Source organism: Anopheles bellator, chromosome 2 (assembly GCF_943735745.2).
Source record: "Anopheles bellator chromosome 2, idAnoBellAS_SP24_06.2, whole genome shotgun sequence".
NCBI classification, from domain to species: domain Eukaryota; kingdom Metazoa; phylum Arthropoda; class Insecta; order Diptera; family Culicidae; genus Anopheles; species Anopheles bellator.
Window position 1 is genome coordinate 55439699 of NC_071286.1, and position 14147 is coordinate 55453845.

General features: G+C 45.4%; 1 protein-coding gene across 1 annotated transcript; it reads right to left on the reverse strand.

Moving 5' to 3' along the window:
- Window positions 1–29: 29 nt before the first annotated feature.
- Window positions 30–8009, reverse strand: LOC131207744 (pH-sensitive chloride channel 2). The gene is made up of 8 exons (XM_058200368.1): window positions 7522–8009; window positions 1971–2080; window positions 1813–1898; window positions 1395–1710; window positions 1160–1318; window positions 957–1081; window positions 511–882; window positions 30–446 (listed from the first exon to the last, which is right to left on the reverse strand). The coding sequence occupies exons 1-8, from the start codon at window positions 8007–8009 to the stop codon at window positions 183–185; spliced, it is 1920 nt and encodes a 639-aa protein (XP_058056351.1). The 3' UTR covers window positions 30–182.
- Between the last annotated feature and the right edge of the window lie 6138 nt (window positions 8010–14147).

Sequence of the window (14147 nt, forward strand, 5' to 3'; positions counted from 1 at the left end):
TCTTCGGCACCGTGGATTGTTGTGAAGCGGTGAGCAAGGCAACCAGGAGTGCGTCCCATGGATTGCCCCGCTCAGAATACTATCTGGCAACTCTTACGAAGCGATCGTTTCTGAATTAATTGAAATCTTCTGTATTGTAATCGTTCGTTTCGTTAGCATCGTCGAGCATTGTTTGCAAGTTTTTAAACGTAATAAACGAACGTCCAGTAGAAAATGTTAAAGATCACGAACGCGACCGGGAAGGCGAACCGTGAACGTTTATCGATCCAAATTGCCACTTGCTGTGGGGTCATCGTCGTCCACCCGTTACCGTTCGCGGTGCCATCGTTTCCGGTCTGATCGTCAACCTGAATCGAAATATTTCCGTTCGACTTTCCGTCTACCTTGTCGGCATCAGTCGTCATAATTATCGGTACGGCACTACCGGTGTTGTTCTGCGGGATAGCCTACGAGAGGGATGAAGATTCGACATTTTTCAAACATTCTACAATGGAAAACACAAACACATACATGCACAGTAAGGTAGTTGTTGAAGGAGTTGTTCGAAGCACTCGTGTTCGAATCAGCCAAACTGGTGCAGGAGTGCGACTTATGCAAGCCGCTCATTTCCTTCCGGGCCGGGCGGGGAGTTAGGGCCTGCTTGAGCACGTGCTTGCTATTCACCTTCTTCACCTCGACGTTGCGCTTCCGGCGCCAGATCGTGTTGACGAACGCAAACTCGACCAGACTGCCAAAGATGAAGCCGGTGCAGCCAAGGAACCAGATTTCCGACGCCTTGATATAGCTCACCTTTGGCAGTGTCTTGCCCTGAGCCGAGGCCAGAGTAATAAACGTCAGCATGGTGCTGGTGCCCAGAGTGATTCGGGGCGCCGACTGGTCGGCCTGAAAATATTTTTTTAAAATTAAATTAATACAATATTTTTTATAAGTTTTGTATGTTTGAACAATTCACAAACCTGAAGCCAGAACGTAACCCATGAGATCGCTACCAACATTATCGAGGGAATGAAGTAATCCATCATGTAGAAACCCATCTCTCTCGCCAAGTGAACTGTGAAGCTGAGCGAACTGTAATTACCAGCTGAAAGCAAAAGTAAATAATTCAAAATGTTGTTCCTCCAAACGTTGTTCCACAAACTTTAGATGCCTCTTCACCTACCGAATGCGCCATGTCGCAGATCACTCAGGTCCGCATTGATCACTGTCTCGTTCGTGAACATATCTAGGAGCACATACTCCGTCAGGTGCAGTTCTGGGGCCAGGGTCACCGGGGACTTGTGTTCCCAAAGTAGCTCCAGATCGTCTTTATTGTACATCCCTGTGGGGCACAACGAAACAAACCATTATTGAAGACGAGAACACACATTAAAAGAAAGGGGCGATCATTAACCTACAGCTTTCCAGCACGGTCGAACAGTGTTGCTCGTCGAAGGGGAACTTTTGAAGGTTCATCCAGCAGTACAGCGTGGCGCTGATACGCGTCGAAACGATCACCGTCCCGTCGGGTGAGATCGATGTGAGGATGTCCTTCTCGGCCGTGCCTAGTATGTCGGAGCTGCGCTCGTTCGCCAGGAAGACGTGCGGCACCCAGAGCAAATCGCGCAACGACTGCTCGCCCATGATCGGCTTCGTCCGATTCGGTGCAACCTCTTTGAATACCAATCGCGAGTCGACGTAGCGGAACTGCAGCAAGGCGTGGATTTTGAATTGCTAAATGTCGCCACGAAATCGGATAAGGACGGATTAGGAAATTAACTAGCTGTAAGGTCAGACCGGCCGAAAACCAGAAGTTCCTTGAGAATGGCGGCTTACCAGATCGTGAGCTTCCAAATTTTGCATAAAATAAATGTACGCACGTGCGTACACCTTCACCGGTTGATTGGTACCGGTTAGTGATTCTAGAATGAGAATAAAGAGGTTTTATGAGTATTCAAACGCAGTCTCCAAGCTCTCCGCTCTCAAAAGCTAACCTCTTTTCGGTCGTTCCAGGCGATCGTAGCGACAAACGTGCGTTAATCGGGTGAGTAGCTGCGTTTGCGATAGCTGATCAGCGCCTTCCAACGTCGGACAATCGGACTCCCTAGAGAACCAGAGAATATTCATTACAAATTCTGTAACTTCAATCGCTCCAACTAACGATCGGTGCAAACCGGCGTTTCAATTTCTATGAGAATGGGTACACAAAAACAATCAACATAAAATGGATCACTAAAATGGCGGAGGTAGAAATGTGCAATTACTACATTATCTGTATCTTCCCCAACAGAATCGTAACATTGCGAGGCCAACATTCTTAACGAGCCCATCGGCCCCGGAATGTATCATTACCATCGTCGACGTTCGTCTTCACCGTCGTCGCTGCCGTTCGTTAAACTGGGCTGGCCGGATTTACCGTGGCATTGCGACGGAAAAAGTTCAATGCTTACCAGTTCCGATGACCTTGTTTATTTTGCCGCTAATAGGTTAATAAAGTTCCCTGACCACCATCCCTTCCACCTCTTCCGCGTCTCTCACAGCGCCCATGGCTTTATTATGCGCGCAGAAACTCCTTCATCCGGCCAAACGAAACGTGTCCTCCACTGTATATCCGTGGTTCTGTGTAGTTCCATCTTGGCGGCAATCGGATTGTAACGAGCGGAAGGCTGAACTAGGAAATTCGAGAAACGCGTAAACGAAAGATGTTGAACTTTTCGGGTCCCTGAAGCGGTTCGGGGCAACATCAAACGAAGATTATTTTGTTTCGAAGGCGAAACGGCAGCATCACCAGACAGCGAAATGGGTGCGCCATTGAGGAACAACAACGGCGGTGATCGTAGTGATCATCATCATCATCATCATCATTCGCTCTCTTGAATCGCAGGAATGGCACGTTTTATTTGGCCAGAATCTCTTGTCTCTTTCAATGAAGGTAAACGACGTCGTCGTAAAAAAAACGAACAAATATCGCTTTGCCACTCCGATTTAGAACGCATCTTAATGTGTTTAAAAACCATCTCAAATGACGGAATAAATATTTGACAACGGGTTCGTTGTTTACCGTCTGGTTGAAGTCTTCCGTTCTACGGCTAACAACTCTTTAGAACAATCGAAGGTGATTCATTGATTGATTCATTCGCCAGATAACTCGACTAGAACCCAAGTTTGGCACGACTACACACGTTACATCCTTTAATATCCGAAAATATTAATATAAATATTTAAACGTATTATTCCCAAAACATAAAAGGAGCAAAGTATGGGATACCCTCATTTAAATTTAAAAAATCCTATCACTTCCGTTCTCACTAATTACACGACAAACACGTTACCGGTTCCGGCTAGAGTTTGTCAAGCATGGCCTCAATCAGCTGTTGATTTACTCCTTCCCTGGCTGTTACATGCGGTCCCTTTTGGCTGATTCGCCACCGTCTTACGCGAATTAAAAACGACCACGACGACGTTGACGACGAGATTTACGATTAGGTCGTGCGTGCCTCGATCATCTAATTGACACTGGCGTGTGAATTTATTTACGATCGGGCGAGTGGGCAATATGCAATCGGTTCACCCGACGATGACATAAAAATTAATCGATTATTCAATTCCCCAACAAAAACCGGTGGGCAGTTACAGCGAGAACTATAATATTGAGATGGTCATAAAAGTAACATAAGTCAAACACAAAATCGCGCCCTTCGCCTTCTTCTGCGACACTCCCGTGAGGCCAAGTGCAAGGTCGTATGGTCCACCCTGAAGTGCGTGCATAAGGCGCGTGAGGCAAATGAGTGCACTTAGTATGCACCGGTCGAAGTGAGCCCCGTCGACTGCAAGGTCCTCAGTACAGAGAGAGATAGAGAACCCGATCGGTTGGCCATCGCTCGTAATTGAATCGGCCAAGCGTCGTCGTCCACCCACACGGTTCACGGCAGCGAAAAACGCGCCCAACACGTTTTGGGACCCATTTACATGCGGTATCAGTGCTGCACCGGGTGTTCACTTTATGCCCCTGATGCAATTATCACACGTTCGAAGATTTAATAAAGCCATCGAAGTATTGTTTGCCCATTTTAAAGCGAGTGACAAATTCATTCCCCCATCGAGTCATAACCATTTCTTTGAATTATCACAACGTAAAAAGTACTTATTTGTCGAAATGATTGCATTGAAGATGATTGTGAGTTGAGGAGATGATTGAAGAAAATTGTGAAAGCGGACGGATCTACACTCTCTTAACATAAAATGTACTCATTAGAGACAAGATTTAGTAGACGAACGAAAGCAAGTGTTTTACTCGTTTCCAACATGGTTATAGACAATATAAAACATCCATTACAAGGTTCAGTTGCTTTTGGAAGCCTGCCGGTCTGCAAGGACGATCCCTCTAATGGCTCGTACGACATCCGCATTTGAGCTCCTGTTCGATGGTGTGGTAAGTGGCCGCTTTACTTGGCCAATAATCGAGCGGGCCACACGGGGTAATCGGAAGGTATTAAAACGCTTAACCAATTACCATCCGCCGTGAGGTTATTTACTTTTCACAAGCACCTCGACGTACTTGGCGCGCAAGTGGTCTGCAGTCGTGGCCCGTGATTTACTGGGTCCGTAGGGTAGGGTCACATACGCAGCTACTTTGTTGTTGTTGGCGGCATGCCTTTGGGAACCATGTGCTCGCCGAACGATCAAGGCCGTTTAGAGAGTGTATAAAAACACAACGAAAGCGTCTCAAGAGGAGAGCCCTTCATAAGTCGATTGACTCATTAGGAATCCCGTTCGCGCCACAAGGGTAGCATTGTAGAAAATATACTTCCGGTAAAACCAGTTTTCAAGATCGCTTGAGAGTCCAAGAGGAACGTCGAAACATAAAACCTTTTCCTTCAACATAAATTGCCTGGGGGCGTTAGGCACAGTTTTGTAACCTGTTGTTCACCTACAAGATGTTTGCCGAAATCAACAAATCCTATTCAATCGCATTTGTCGTGGAATGAGCAATAGCAGATCCTCACGTGCTCACAAACTATTGTAATTTAAATCGTTTCTCGCGTGCACCGTTTTGCGCACTGCGGTACCACGTGTAGTCCGTTGCTGCATTTCCATAAGCTGCATCGCGTCCTCTGCCAATCGCTGGAAGCTGGAGCGAAACGGCACGGGAACGATCACCTCCCTCGTACATGATCACGTTCGGAAACTCAACGCAGCCGGGACTATGTGCGATGTGTTTATCGGTCATGCATTTACGATTTGTTTTCTGTTCTGTTTGGTTCTGCGAAAAACGGTTTGAAAATTATCGCATTTATTTATCCTCTCACCTTCGGCACGATTTTTCAATTGAGTTTCCGACTCGCCGTGCAAGACATCATGTCGTTGGAATAATCATTGGCGGTTCCCAAAGTGTGACACGAGTTGGCCAACGATTGGCCAACGTGGAATGTAATTTGCCACTGGCACGAGAGGAAACAGAGGATTCGCAATTTCAAGTTGCCGAAACATTACTGCTGGAATAGTAAGAGAATGAGGTTTTCAATTGAAAATTCTTTTTCAACGATCTTTTTCTCTTGTATTAAGGTGATCTCATTCGATTTGAATCTTTTAAATCCTTTTCCAATTAAACTAAAAATGTAACTTTAGTTACATACCTTTCCCCAAAACTTTGTAGAAACCTGGTTAAAGGAAGAAATCGTATAATGAAAAGGAAAGGACACGCTTCGAAAGATAGCTTGCAAGGAAGAGGTCAATGGACGTTTGGAAGATTGTTCAATAGGCAGGCTCTAGTTTGCGACCCAAGCAAGTGCGAACTCATGGACATAATCTAAATTCATACCCAATTTGTTAGTAAAAGCTTTAGCTCGACCTCCTGATCCCCCCGGGACTCCACAGCCCCACCGCTGCTCGTTGCGGACTGCGCCGGAAGGAGAAAAGGCAAAAACCGGTTCGATACCGGAGCTGGTACGTAACGAAGACATTTTGCTGCAGTAACTACTGAACTGCTCCACAAACGGCTGCCGTAAATCAAACACGCGTAAGCCCCAAGCATCGGCCACTTCCGTTCCGAGAGAGCAAAGTGCATTTTGCGGGCCACACTGCACGTCTTGGGTGCGTCTTGCGTTGAATGCACCGTGGCTCGGAGCAAGCTCAATGTCACAACGCCTTCGGGGCAGGTGATGCGTGTGTTTGACGGAGCCGGAGGTTTTGCTCAGGTGTTTCGCTGCTTCAGGTTCATTAGATTCCGTTCTCTCTTCATAGCGGCGGCAGGCAGTTTGCGACATATTCTCCGCGCAAGATGCCTCCCAGTTCATGCCGCGCCATGCCATTGAACGGTGTGCATTATTGGTTTCGATTTTATCGCACGTATCGCCCGGACAAGTCAAACACAAACACTCCATTATGGATTGCCGAGACTCGGTGGAGCACGTCGCGGTATCTTGATCACCGGTCCGATCGGGCCTGGTTCCAGGTTGTTGCCAAACTCACCATTAAAAAAAATCAAAAGATGCTCTCATCGTTTTGCCAACCGTAGCTAGACTCACGCTGAGTTCGTGATTTTTCTAGAATATTTAGCCGCAGGAAGACGAAGTACATTTTTTAAAGAATCTTAAATTATCACGGTGCCTCACAGGGATTCGTTCGGTTTTGTTGAAACAAATAAATTGCCCGTCCTGACGCCACGAACCTGATTGCCATATCCGGCGTGATCTTGTGTGTTCAGCACGGGGTTTATTGTTGAACGTTCCCGGTTAGAATCCGACACCTCGCTTTTCTGTCACTAATGGGTGCCTGAAAAGGATCATTCGAAAGGGGTTCCCTTTCATCAGGCATCAGCGAATCAGGCGTAGCGAAACATGGCCACAAATCGACAGCGTTACTTAGGTGTTAATGGAACTCCTATCGTTAATGGAAACCCTGCTCTGGAACATGCTCAAGGTTTAGGATTGGTATACGATAGTTCTCTACGTCAACACTCCGGTAGCTCGGAGGTATCGCTAGCGTCCGCTGTTGACACGATCACTAGTGCCCGCAATTAAGAGAGCGTTTGGGTCAACAGCGCCCAACAATTGGTTATTCTTTTACCTAACCAAACAAACTGATAAGCTAGACGTTTTCCGTTTCATTCGCGAGTCTCGAGACACGTACCGCCGGATACATCATTACCCGGCCAGAGGTTGTTATCAGCGACCGAACGGTGGCAGACGGTCTCCAGTTTACAATCCACCGAGAGGAAGCGGACCAAGAAATTCGCTTCTATTTGCTTTCTACACGCAAGATAAAACCTCCCTGCCGTTCCACGATGCCGCAAGGTGATCAGAGAGACCGGTTGCGCACATGTGTGACTTTCATCGTGAGATTCCCTGTGAATCACCCTGATGGGCATTGCACAACAGGTGTGACTGTTTTATCCGCTCCTGGGGCAGCAATGTATCACACACGAATTACTGGCCGCTTTACTGGGTCAAGGAAGCCCAACTGGGTGCGGCTTCGACTCATCATGATCGGAAAAATGCGATTCCCTTGGGTTCTCTGTTCGCAGCCCAAAGGAGGAGTACTTACGTCCCGCTCGACTTGGCGTGTAGCGGATCGTCGTCGGTAGTGTTGACATGCAGGATGCTGGCCTCGACCGTGGCCGGTGGCAACAGCAGCTTCTGGATTTCCTCCGGCGTCATGGTGTTGTTGTCGCGCGATACCCCATCAGGAGTCGTTCGCGGCTTCGTTGTGGTCGTCGTCGAAACCGTCGTCTGCACAACGACTACGCCATCCGTCGAGGGTACCTGAGTGGCCGCGGGTTGGGTGAGGTCCACTATTTCCGTTTCATTGAGCAGACCGTGGGTGACTGTAGGGGCGACCGGCGGAGGTATCGTGGGGAAAGCATCAGACGATCCGGAGGATGTGGATGCTGCCGTTACTGCTAGTGGCAACGTGCTCGTTGGCGTCGTTATCGTCGTCATCAGTCCAGTGGCCACTGTGCCCTGCTGTGCTGTCACGGCCGTCGCGAAAGCATGCAGGCATATCAGAAGCACGTACGCTGCCTGAGAATTCATCTTTACTCTGTGTGGGGGGGGTTTGTTCTCCTTGGGATCGTTGCCACTAATTTGATGTACTTTATTCTACGTCTACGTCCGGCTGCCTTGTGACGCACTGTCGAACAATTCCACAAGTTGATTTGCCTCCCCTGGACTAGAGGTCCTGGTGGTGGTGGAACTGGTGGCTAGCTACGAACCACACTGAGGCACATTACGCACCAACACGAGAGACCCACGCCGATAACGGCGAAACGAGACCGGAAGTAAAACTTCGCGGACGCTGGGAAGGATCAATCACATAGTGTTCGAACTACACCGATTCCTTCACTCACTGGATGCTGTATAATCGCCCCGGTTCTCCTTTGCTCGGCAAACGTTTCGTTTCTTCAAAGCCTCCGCCCAGTTCACGGTGCGGCACGATCACTTTTGAAGGTCCCTCACAGTGTGGCGTAGATTTTCGTCTAAGGGCACTTCTTCGAGCACCAGACACCCCGAGCGCGAATAGTGGCAGCACTTCAAAACAAATCACAAGAAACTAACACGAACTTAGCACATATTCCTCTCACCCGACCAGAACCACTTGGTCTTCGTTCGAATCGTGGCTCGCCACAATTTCTTCCACTTCACAAACTAATAGAAAAGCCAAGAGCCCAAGAGGCAAGATGTCGACCGCAGAACACTTGAGTACATGCGCGCGCGTTTCGCACGTGATCCGCCGGTTCCGAGCGCTGATTCCTTATTGAACGGCGGAGCACCGAGCCCAACCGATTATATCCGAGATGCGGTCTCGTCGGTTGTTTGCGCAATCTGTGTGTGTGTGTGTGTGTTGGGGGCCTTTGCTCCGTCATCGAAGTCTGTTTTCCCATCCTCGACCGCTATCAAGAGCACAGGACGCGATCGACGCAATTGGGCGCCCTTTCTGCGCGATCGCGTTGCACTTCTTCGTTCAGACACTGCACATTTGCATTATTGTGAGCACAGCATGGAGTTCTAGAAAATTCTCGCTTTTCACACTTTCCTTTCCTACAAAGACATTTGTCTTCAGCGTTTTGAGAATCGATTGCTTGATAATGGGATTTACTGCGGGTTGTAGAAAGTGCTCAACATTTAAAAAAACTGGCGACTTTATATCATGTTTCGAGGCGATCAATTCGGCATGGAAAACGGAAGTGCTTAAATATAACATCTAATTGAAATAGCCAAAGATTCATCAGAGTTCCTTCAAGGGAAGTGAAAATAAGGCTTTCGAATAGTTCTCAAGAAGAAACAATTTATGAAACAAACATCTTATAACGTGTTAAGACGAAGGAATTACAATACATTTTATTTAACCATTGGCTCGCAGTACTCTTCGTGGAATCGAGGGCCTGGCAGTTAAAGTCGTACCGTGAATGATGCTTCTTGTAACCCGTTGGAAAATGTTGTTTTGAGTTTTGAGCCTTCGTTCCCCTGTCTTACACTGCGCCGGTTTCTCGTCATTGCCTAATTGACGAAGCATGTTGCAACGACCGGAGCAAGTATCAGTCACTTTGTTTGTATCCAGTGGGAAGTGGACGAAAAGCTCATCATTGGAGCATCCTTATCATGGCGGTTTCCTCCTTTCGTTGGTCTGCCCCAGTTGCACCTACGCTCCTAGCAGCGTAGGAGATAACATGTTTTAATTGACCGGCGCTAAAAAGGGGAAAGACTTGAATCAGTCATCTTTCGTGACATTGAACAATACACTCCGACACTTAGCCTGGCTTAGCGTGTTTTATGAATGAAAACCCCGAGAAAGAGAGCATGAGCTGCTATTAACTATGAAGTATTAACATGAACACAACATTATGTAGCCAATGTTAGCATGCATCCAAAGATATTGATTTTAGTTTTGCTACATAGTTTTTGTTATATTTTACAAATAAATCTAAAAGCTAGCTTTTCAAATTCCTCTATTTTCCAAACGCTGTCTAACGATCGACTATGAATAATTCTATACACAACACGCGGCCCATTGTCGTTGCTTTAACATATTCGCTGTACAATGCCGCCGACTACCAACTAACCGCTTCCAAGGATGTCTCGTTGGGCGGCTCGAGTTCAGAAACCTATTTATCACGAATTACTAAACTGACGACCACACAGAAGGGCAAACAACGAAAATGTTAATGGCAAGCAAAGGTTTATTGGAAAAACATGTCGTGGTCTCCGAAATAAAAACAATTTCTTGTGATCCTCGATGGCTTATTTGTTCTGCATCAAATTATCACCGTCTCCCAGCGACAGCGGCGGATTTTGAGTCGGTCACGATTCCTGGTGCGTTTCTTTGAATTTGTTTTATGAAAAAACCTCAGCGCATCGCAAAAAAACGCAACAGCACATCCGTCCGTTTGCTACGAAGGACATGGCGCGCTACATCGTAGACAAAATTGCCAAAAGCAATTTTCAGTTCATGATGGTGTAATTCACATCGAGTACAAATAGGGCAAACGATAACCAGTGGGGTCATGATGTGTAGCAAGTGTTAAATCGTGACACATACCGCCCCCTGAGCATCGTCACAGCAAAGGCAAAAGAGCTATATAAACCGACTGACAGAATATTGAACCAGCAAATAATTTCAATCTGAACTTGTACGTTCAATATTAAGTTAAGATTGAAACAAATATCTTTAGCAGAAATTGCCATTAAATTGTATCCCAGCAAAAGTAGAAAATAGAGTTCCATGCTTTGAAAGATTTTTAGAGACCACAGGTACAATAATTGTACATTTCTCAGATTTAGACTGCAAACCTAACAGTTAAAAAGATATAACTAACAGATTTATTACTGCAATAGTGACCCTGCCTCTTTGTAATAGAGTTATTTATAGAAATGAAAAAATAAAAACAGACTAACAACATAATTTATGGTATATTTGCATTAATCGTAAATAATTCTCATGAAGAGGCGTGATTCACACTCCGCGGAACCCACGAGGATGAAGGTAATAACTTCGTGATATGGTAGATAAAAGGTAATGCAAATAAACGATACAAAACGCACCGCCGCCACAAACCGCAAGAAGTTGGTAACCAAAATCGATTGTACTCGATATAGATATCTTCATTACGTATTATAGACATCTTCATCAATCCAAGTTGGATCATCGCGAACCGCTGCCAATTGAAAGAAGATGTGAATCTGCACGAAAGTTAAATAACAAGGCGAGTTTGGAAACTACTAGAAATTAGCTATCACAATTCATATTATCCTTTGTATTGAGAAATAGTGGCCGCGTATGAGGAGACACATTGGTAAAATAAATACAAAAAGAGTACTTCAAGTGGATGCGTTTTGATTTGAATTGAACTGATAATAAGAACGTTTCGTCAAACATGTTTCCTGGGGAAAACAGCACTGATCGACCTGCATGATAATGGAAACGTCGCTACGACTCGGTCTCGAATCAAAAGAATAGCCATTTTTTCCGATGTTTGTCTACGAATAATGAAGCACATCTCAGAACACGACTCATTAATTTATTTAATAACTCAAGAGTAGGATGTTTCGCGGAAGGCACAGCTGTAAATTTTAAGTGTGTGCAAACCTATTGCCGGAAATTGCAAGAAGAGTGCGTTTTTTATGGGATCTGTTTATAGAGTGACTAGAGTACATTTGTTTGTTTGGAACATTGACTCGTACTATTCCTGGGACAAATGCTTGGTTACGTAACATCATTAGAATGTTTTCGATCGTACGGAAAATGGGGTAAATGTAGCGTTCAAAATGGTGATTATGGTTATTGTATTTAAATTTTTGGATTTTTGTAAATCAGTGAAAAATGTTAAAAATTAGATTAACATAAACAGGGGCTTGACTCAAATGCCGATCGCGACAACCTTAAAATGAAATGTTGCAATACGGTGACGGATGTGACTCTTGCCCACCGTTATATCAATCATCCTCCGGAGCTAAATAGCTGTTTGTCGCGGACGCTGATGTAAAGTTTCGGAGAGAGTAACATTGTGGTGGAGTACCCAGTGAATGTGTCTGGATCCGCCTTTTTGCGAGTGACTGGCGGTGATGATCAAATTCAATTAACAACTCATAGATAGCGGATAACCATCAATAGAGGATAATTATTACCTTTTTTATGATGTATATCTTTTACCTTTAGTGCAATCAGTTTTGAGAATACTGGTCTCAAAATTGACCATAAAACCACTGGATGCAGCAGTGTCATAATTATATGCAAGCAAACTGAAAAGCAATGAAAGGTATTAATATTAAAAACGAGTTTCATAGTCAGATTCGCAAAATTATATTGTGAAATATGCAAGAAATCACATTGTTTTCATTGTTTACTATATAAAGAAATCTCCCATTATTTAATTGTTCCGTAGCTCGCGCTCCATAGAACAATCCGGTCATCAACCCGCGAACGTAAAATCAAGCACACGGTAGCGCAGTGATGTATTGTCCAGCATCCTTCTAAAGGGTTTTTAAACTTCGGATATAATTTTATTTGGTAAAAGCATATCTTTCATATTTTCTGTTTCGACGCACATCAACCTTTATGTAAGCGGACGGTAAATACAGCAAGAACACAGAGTTAACATCACTTACGCATTTATGTTTCTAAGATAGCACGACTTGCTCATCAAACGTTCCGGTTCCGGCGAATGTGTTTTCCCGTTGCTCGTGCAACGCACGTCGTCGGGAAAATACTGCCAAAATCTGGATTGAACGAGCTCATTTTTTTATTATTACACTTCGTTCAATGTAATGGACACAACATGTTATTTACCAGACCAGCTTCACCCCCTCAAACCTGGGACCAACGTCTGCTGTTGGCAGGTTTTATCTGTCCTCATGAAGGACGCGAAAGTCTGTAGACTTCCGACCCGAAAATTCGACCTGTGATTGTTGTTAGCAACAATAGCGCACTGAAACACGTGCTCTACGTGCGCATGCGCGCGCTGATAAGCGCACCGAAAAGGGATTTGTATCAAATTATTTGGTCTTTAAATCTTGCGTTAAGTAAGCACAGCCACCGGCACGGGATGGCCGGTCACAAAAGAGTTGTCACGGGCGCATATGTGATACCGAATATTGTGGCTTGAACAAATGTTTGCCATCGTTTCCGGTAATTAGTTTACCCTAGACCGAGACCACCATAAGTGGCGGGTGCCGCCAACGCCATCGCAAAGAACCGCCCAAGAGCGCCGCGGATTGGCGGAATTGCGTCAGCCTCTATTTGGCGCCAATATTGGAACACTGCAAACGAACCGGTAAACAGTTTGGCAGGGAGCTGCAGGGTTTAAATATTTTCCTTTCTTTCGCAGTTCTATGTTCCTTATCACTTGCGCCAGAGAATCCGGCCAGATGCGTGGGCCAGTTTGATTCGAGGTTAGGGTCTGGGTTAGCAGGACAGCAGCAACTGACTCACTCGTAATCGCCTTCTGCCTGCCGTTTAATTAAGGCATCCTAAGAGGTGATGCACAAGGCAAATTGCCACCTGCGCCGTACGAGGGTGTGAATACTAATTAAGTGTGGCTTTGAAGACGGCGATAATGCTTCCACTCTGCATGACAATAAATGCTTGGCTGATAAACGGCGAAAGGGCATTGGGGTTTACCGTTGTAGCGTTGAACGCTTTCGAGGATCCTTGCGAGAGGCAATGCACAGCGGACAGTGCCGGATGATTGTCCTTGAACGATGTTGTTGGTAGCCGTGAGTCAATAATTTCTCGTAATAATTAAATGTTTCCGATCCATTGATTAATGGGAAACATGCTAATACACATTCGGAGCGGAAGCTAACAGTGGACGGCAAAGTATGGAATTATTCATTGAATCTTGCCCAACGCAATTTGTCTTGGCTGAATTGAGTTGAATGATTCTATCGACGCGAAAAGTGGTGAATAATCATGATATAAATTATGCTGGCGCACTTCCGCTAAAATTAGCTCAATTAACAACTTTACAATCAATCGAGTTTGCTTGCCCTCGTTAGAACCCTTAATAGGTTTCGATGACAAGCAAATAAAGTTTATTTTAATTACTTTTATATGTTGTGGAAAACAGTTCGTGGCAGATAGTTGTGAATACGAAGCTTTTGGCAATGCTGGATACGATGCAGTAATAAACTCAACGCTAAATATTAGTTTCGGCACAGTTTTGTCTCTCTTTTATT

What these genes read in the sequence shown, in the direction of transcription:
- LOC131207744 (XM_058200368.1), bottom strand. Translation starts at nt 8,009, where the DNA reads ATGAATTCTCAGGCAGCGTACGTGCTTCTGATATGCCTGCATGCTTTC. An exon ending in CCTGGAACGACCGAAAAGAG is followed by an intron (nt 1,899 to 1,970) that starts GTTAGCTTTTGA and finishes TTCTCATTCTAG; the next exon opens with AATCACTAACCGGTACCAAT. An exon ending in ACAACTACCTTACTGTGCAT is followed by an intron (nt 447 to 510) that starts GTATGTGTTTGT and finishes TCCCTCTCGTAG; the next exon opens with GCTATCCCGCAGAACAACAC.